This window comes from Ruditapes philippinarum, unplaced genomic scaffold (assembly GCF_026571515.1).
Source record: "Ruditapes philippinarum isolate M1 unplaced genomic scaffold, ASM2657151v2 ctg7243_1_1_1_1, whole genome shotgun sequence".
Lineage (NCBI taxonomy): Eukaryota > Metazoa > Mollusca > Bivalvia > Venerida > Veneridae > Ruditapes > Ruditapes philippinarum.
Window position 1 is genome coordinate 39,058 of NW_026866045.1, and position 7,695 is coordinate 46,752.

The 7,695-nt window shown below is 30.9% G+C and overlaps 1 protein-coding gene across 2 annotated transcripts; it reads left to right on the forward strand.

Moving 5' to 3' along the window:
• The first annotated feature begins 730 nt into the window (after window positions 1-730).
• On the forward strand, window positions 731-4,843 carry LOC132731106 (uncharacterized). 2 transcript variants are annotated; one of them, XM_060717222.1, is made up of 3 exons: window positions 731-847; window positions 2,280-2,413; window positions 2,678-4,843. In XM_060717222.1, exons 1-3 carry the CDS (start codon window positions 838-840, stop codon window positions 3,524-3,526), a joined length of 993 nt encoding a protein of 330 aa, XP_060573205.1. In that variant the 5' UTR covers window positions 731-837; the 3' UTR covers window positions 3,527-4,843. The 2 variants fall into 2 exon arrangements, with proteins under 2 accessions (XP_060573205.1, XP_060573206.1); XM_060717223.1 differs by having other exon boundaries at window positions 739-851.
• The last annotated feature ends 2,852 nt before the right edge of the window (window positions 4,844-7,695 follow it).

Sequence of the window (7,695 nt, forward strand, 5' to 3'; positions counted from 1 at the left end):
TTAAGTGTATGTCCTTGATTTCGTATACATTTTGTCTTTATCACGGGTTAAAATCAGCGAAATACGGGTTTCCGTTTAGGCAATTTCTGAACATTATGATTTGAGACAACACCAGATTTGCCTTCTAAAATAATATGAGCAATAAAATGGCATGTACATGTAGTAAACATACATATTATATAGCATGATCTGTATTGCAAGTACTGAAAATTTAATTTCTAACAAAAACATTACGTTGGCGAAACGATTTTAAAATAATTAGATAAACAAAAGATCATGTTTTTCGTGAATGTATATTATTTTTTCAACGTTGTTTTATTTCATTGTTGTCTATGTTTGTTTTAAAGCGTTTCTGCTTTGACTCAGATTTACTTCCGATATTATTTCAAACACTCATATAGTACATACATATTTTTCATCACAGAAAATTTCTGGTGTGATAGAACGACGAATACAAAAAGATTTCCTTTAAAGTCTGTGAGCATTGTGGTAAACTTGTTTGGTCTTTTTATCTGGAGATTGATTTGTTTATCTTATTAAAATATTCACATCACTTAGCCGACATTTTATATAAAAACTTTCAATCTTAATTACCAATATAAGCTCGAGATATGTCCAGGGTGGCACTCCCACTTAGTCTTTTACATTTTATAATGATCTTTTTCAAGTATTTATAAGTGTTATTGCTAAAACTGTAAAGGACTACATAAAACGAAACGCAAATAACATAACAACTAGTTTCAAGGTCTCAGAGTTGTTTTCAAACGTGTTGGAGCTTGCGTGCAAACCATCGCGATACATTTAGTTTTATTTGGAAAATAGACATTTTTTTATTTTATGTTTAAGCGTATGTAAGTATCAATTCATTTATTTGCAACTGATATTCTATTTTTTTCTTGAAAGAAAAATATACGTTGTATAAAAGTTGTGTTAATTTATTTCAACAAAAGTCTCAATAAGAGAAAATAAGATTTTGAAAACATGTTTGCTATATAAATAAGGAGAAGCTTCAAAAAGCCGTCCATTATGCGAAATAATGGACTGAACAATTAAACAAATATGTTCTCATATGTCTTTATAACAAACAGTTGTGTAAAAAAGATATACGCAATGCAAATCACATGTCTCTATTATCAATTTATTGAACATATTTACTGCAACAGAAAAAAGTAATATTTAAGAAAATCCTTTCATCATTTGTTCTTGTCAAATTTGTTGTCAATGTTCTGAAACGTTAAAAATCATTTCGCTAGAATGATTGTAAAAATTTTGGGAATAAAAGGGCAACAAGATTCATTAAGATTTATTGAACTTCAATAAAATAGTAATGTAATATCACTTATGGTAATTAATGATGTGATGTTATGGAGATGTGTGCGCGGGATGGAGCTAAGTAATCAATTTTATTATTGATTAGACAATTGATTACGTATTGTATTTTATAGTGTTTAATTTTTTTGTAAGTAAGCTCATGTCAAGGAATACTTTGATTGAACGTTTTATGTTTTGAACTCTATGTTTGATATTGTTAATATAAGACCATACGCAAATCCAGAGAGGCTTTAGTCTGTTTGTTTTGATCAGTCTGTTTTTGACTCTTTTTTTTGAAGATATATACTTATGGACCAATCATGTAATTTAGCAAACAGATGTTCCTTGTGACAGTCAGTTTTTCTCATTTCACGTAAAATATTGATACCCGAGTAAATGAGCCATTTCATTGTAAATTTATTTTATAAACACACATAAGTGGCGTTTGTTTGTGTCCTCTTTGCTTCACTTACACATCCACTGCATAATTTTGAAAGTAAAAAATAACTGTCCGTTTTTGTTTTATAGATAATTAATATGAAACTACCCTACATTGAAATTTACAATATTTATAAGACAAATAGTGCGCAATCTCTTCTGATGTCTGTTATATGAACACATTAATATGAAAAGAAAAAAAGAAGAAAATTGTTTATGCTTTTAATCTAGCTACATGGAAATGGAAAAGTTCAAGAAATTCTTCATCTTTTCCAACCAACGCTTTTTACTTAGAATGCGTTTAGAAACCTCACATTATTTTTATATCAATCAATTACAACATGTATATTTACATGAAATTAATAAGAAAAGAAAGTAACGAAATTTGTCGAATTAGAAAACGTGTGCAATATTATATGTCTCTAAATAGAGGCAATGATATAAACTGTTGTTTATTCATTTGCTTTTTATATTTAGTCCGAATGATTGCTCTCTTGATTAAAACTTGTATTATGATGTGATATTTTTAGGTGAGGATACAGTTATTAGTAACATGATTGCCGCCAAAACATGCATCCAGTTTCTTTTCGTGGTGTTTGTGTATGGTGATCGTTTAAGGGAGTTGGAGCGAAAAATGTTTGCATTGCAAACATTGACCTTTCAGGTAAGGTAAACGTGTTAAGCGTCTGAAACTATCAAAGAGTTTAAAGGCATTCTAGGTCGCCTGATTAATTTTTGGCGTATTGAAATAGGGAAAAGCTGACTTCTTTGGCATTGTGGTTTAAAACAGTCCATATATTAATGAAAGAAAGAATACACTGTTACCTCTCAATTTCATGTTATTTTTAACATGTTGTTTTAAGATAAGACTCTTGTTGCTTATCTGGCTCTTTTATCTAATAACTTTTTTATTTTATTTTGTTCACAGGATATAGGTATGCTGAGAGAATCTGTCGATAGAAATTTTGAAGAATTGCAACGACTTACTGTGATCATTAATGCATCCCTTTCACAAAACACACGCCTGCCTAATCCAGTACAAGCATCTCTTCCAGACAATTCACTGAAAAATCTTGAGTCAAAGGGAGTGTATTTAGAATCAGAAGTCAAAAGGCTAAAGCGGGGTTTCAAAGATCAAAAGCTGTTCTTTAATTTGTGGAAAGAAGATTTAGGTACTAAGATAAATGGTCTCCAAGCTACACTAGACGACGTGATGAAATTAAAAGACATTCTCGATTTAATTTTAAATAACGTAACTGTTATTAAAGACCATGAACTGTCAAACAAAGAAAAACTTAGTGCTTTATCGGAAGAAAATACAAATTTCAATGAAAGTTTTATGTTAAATCTTCGCATCGTTAGGGATGAAATAAAAAAGCTTACTTCAGGAACCGACGCGTTAAACACTTGTTCTGCGACTATCAATAACAAATCGGAAGAAATTATAAGTTTGTTTTCTTCAGCTGTCGATTTTAAAAACGTTCGATTGGTTGGCGGCCCGACTTCTTCTTCCGGTAGACTCGAAGTATTTCTAAATGGTAAATGGGGGACAGTGTGCGATGATTACTTTAATGAAAATGCAGCTAAAGTCGCGTGCAGGACTCTAGGCTTCAGTCACAAAGGTTCGTTTGCATATTTTGGGCGAGGCTCTGGTCCTATATTATTAGACAATGTGAACTGTACTGGTGCAGAAAGGAATTTGTTTGCGTGTACAATTGATTACATCACAACCGATTGTAACCATGGTGAGGATATCGGTGTTAAATGTCTTGATTGAATATTTAAACCTTTCATAAGCTTAAAAATACGAGGGTTGATCCAGAAATACTCAAATGTTGTTTATAATTCTGAGAAATTTTACGTTGTCTTAATCTATTTAATTGAAAAATATTTTCGATCTCATGGCATCCAGTACCGTCTCAAGCCGCCATAAATTACCATGGGAACACCACAGCGGCGCAGCTCAAAGAACGCGACGCACATTAATATTTTCTAATAATCCAAAGTGCCTGATACAATAAAAGGATCTTGTTTAAAATTTACCGGAGCTTAGTGTAAAACCTAAATAACGTCATGCTTAATTCTTACGTCTTTTGAACATTGGAATTTATATAATAAATTTTAAACCGTTTGTAATTTCAACGAGATTTAATTCCAAAAGTTGGTCACGAAGGCGTCTGGGAAACGGAGCTTTCATATAATTTTGTAAACAGTTCGGATAGTTTCCTTTAAAAATCTCTAATCTGACAAATGAAACACGCCAGCCATGTATATTAATATTATATCAAATTAATGCTTACTAGTGGTATATACGTTTTTTTTCAGAAAGTTGAAATCGTCTTAAAGATAATACATGTTGTCGGCTTGATAGAAGGGTGTGTATGACTATATCGTTCGACGTCACTTTTTAAGACAATTCTAATTGTTGAATTGCATATTATTATTTTACATTTGTTTTAAGAATTAATTTTATTTATACAAAACTCATATTTTATAATTATTGAAATTAAGTAAATCCAACTCGATGTATTATTTTGCTTTCTTATCAAGAAAAAAATATTATCTACTGTAAAAAAAAACTACAACATTTATTTTTTTGTACATTTTATTTGCCTCTTTTAACATCTTGCTTTTCATGTACATTTTATTTTTTATTTAATTGAAAGATATATAGAAATGAAACATACTTTATGATTTTAACAGTTAGGATTTTTCTATCTGGTTAGTGAATAAATATAATGATTGTATGTAGTATCTTTATATTTTTTGATGTTTTTCTGTTTTTTTAGGATGTAAATTTCCTTTATGAATTGTTGAATCCTTTCCATTTATCTGAAATAAAGGCTGCCAGGGCATCTATAACTACCTTGTGGTAGATTTAATGCGATCTGATACAGGATTCGTAATTTTATACTGAAATTATTTATTTCAGAGCATTGATTTACTAGATGTGCTGCCTTACAAATATACAGTAATATATCCCAGTTTATTACAGCTCTTTACTTTTCTTTGGTGTGCACTTAGCGCTATAACTTATATACCATGTTTGTTATTATATAACAGTTGTCATGTATGGCATTTAATAAATGCCCTATTTCATTCAACCTATGTTTTGTGTTGTTACCTTATACCAAACAAGTTCGCCTAGCTAGTTATATTGCGCTTGACCTCGACAATACATAAATATGGATAGCAACATGAAATATAGCATAAAAATGCAATGCATTATTGATAGCAATAAAGTGTTAAAAATAAATGATGACACTTAGAAATACAAGTCATTGAACATGAAAGACAACATATAAATATGGAAGCCCTAGAACGAAATATTTATCCGAAACAAGTGATGCCCTCAGGCAAAAAAAGGTAAAAAAAATATGAAAAAAAGTATTAAAAATAAAAAAAGAAATAATTAAACAAAAATAAAAAAATAATGAAGATGCATACTATTTGCCATGACATTTTGTATTACTAATCAGGAAATAGGATATTATTCATTACGAAGCGCTATGTACAGATATTTACCGGAAACATTTGGATCTTAACGTGGTAACTTGTAGACAAATAAATTACTTTTATGACCCACCTAATTCATTTCGTATGTTTAACTGATTGATGTAAACGCGGAAATTTGCCTTCGTTAAATAAATGGATAAGATGTTTGAAAAAAGAAAACAAAATGTTCATTAAATTAGTTTCCAACCATATTCATTACAATTGCTTTTAGTAATATTAGTATGTCTGCGCCGGTAAAGGTTTAATGTCTTCAATGTGTATCATTTGTTGAAGACACATCTATTGTGTGTGTATTTGAGTTTATTGTACTCGCCACCGGTTGCCAATATCGGCGAGTCCTCCAGAAGAGTATTAGTCATTTTAGATTATGGAGGACAGTGCACGATACAGATGAAGAAAGGTGCCCCAATTCCAGTTCAATCTTTAAATTGCCAAGTGTTTCAGCACTCATACGCGGGACCTCGATTTAAAATCTCATTCGAAAGACTGCTGGGTAATTTTAGTTGGCCAGCAAAAAGGTCAAACCCACAAAATGTCGAAATTACAAAGCGATTGAACTAAGCGGGCTGGCATGACGCATCTAATTTAAACTGTAAGGCTGTAAAATTAAGACACACAACTTAAAGAGTTTTAAAACAATACACATGCATGACACCTTATAAGATGAAACGTACAAACAGACCTTCATGATATTGTTATTTTATTGTGTTTCATTGGTTTTTCTTTGTATGAATTTAGAACAATAACAATAAATAATCGATTGAATTTCAAATTATTAATTATATTTATTATCATAGACGTTTGAAAAGCCCCACATTATAAACCTCTAACTGGAACAAAAGAAGGGTTTAATTTTTTACCTTTAAAAAATTCGAAGAAGAACGAATTACAAAATTATAAAACCGTCGACAGTCGTCTTAATCTCTAACAAACCAAATTATATAATTTAAAATGATTATTCGGATTCTTTAAAAAATCTACAATTCAATTCCCGTAACTTGATATTTTTGTTCATTAAATCGCCTCATTATTGAAAATTAATTATACAACGTTTCAGGAGCAGCTACTTTATCAAGCTTGTGACATTGTGATTTTATATCCCTGCACTATTGTCTTTTATTATTTAACCTTGAATTCTGTGCAAATGTTTATACTGTTTCGCGCTCTGTATTAAGGAAAAAGTTTTCCTGGTAAATGTTTGAGCCGTTATACATGATATATTTAGCGAAAGCATTATAACTAATGTTACTTCTTTCAATGAAAGGTATACTTTAATAACTAGAACTGCCACTGTCATGAAGCATATACCCCGCATACCACTTTGACTTGGGGTGTTTTATGGTGAATATATGAGATCATAATTATGCTTTAAATGTGGGATGTCAAAGTCAATACAATGTGGACAGGCATTCTTAAGCATTTGGGCAGACAAGCTTATTGTAGTTGAAGCCCCTGTGACATTGACCTTTGACCCAGTCACCTAAAATCAATAGGGATCATCTATTAGTCATAACCAACCTCAATACCAATATGAAGACTGTTGACCAAACGATTCTTAAGCAATTCAGAGAACAATTTTTTAAGTAAAGGCCTCTGCAACAATTACCTTTAACCTGGTGACATCAAAAGTAATAGGGGTTATCTAATGGTCATGACCAACATCCATGCCGAATATGAAGGTTGTGAGTCGAAAGAAACTAAAGTTATTGGGCGGACAAGTTTTTTTCTAGTCAAGGCCCCTGTGGCCTTGACCTTTAACCCATTGACCTCAAAATTAATAAGAGAACATTGATCCATTTGATCTATTTAGATGTGCTGTCTAACAAATACGCATTAATATATCCCAACTCTTTACTCTTCCAAAATACTTTGGTGATAACATTCTAGGGTATTAAATACCTTTATAGACAGAGCATTATAGTATAAATCTGAAACACAGTTTTCTTAATTGATAATAAAAGAAAGGCACATAAATTGTAACAACATGCTATCAAAGAACAAAGTACCTAATCCTCAGTTAGTTAATCATATTTTCAAATTTAGTGAAAAAAGTCAAGAAAGAAACGAAAAACGAATGAAACAGAACTTCATTTTCAATAATTACAAATCTTTAAGATCATAATGACCCATGAAACAACAGAAAGTCAAAATATTTTCCTAAAATTTTGGAAGCTAATTTCAACATCTTTAGAGTCTAGAAAATATTAAGGAACGGAAATTAAAAAGAAGGTTATTCATGAAAATTCTTGAAATTAATCTTTTACTTGGCGTCTTTAACCCATTATTTCATTAGCATTTTTGTGAAAAATGGCTGTTTTCATTGAAAAGTCTCCCGTTACAAGTTCAAATTGCTATAAAACTATAAATACTGCTTCAATACTAATCAAACTTGGCACAAATGTTGACTGGACCAGGCCTAAATTTCCTGTT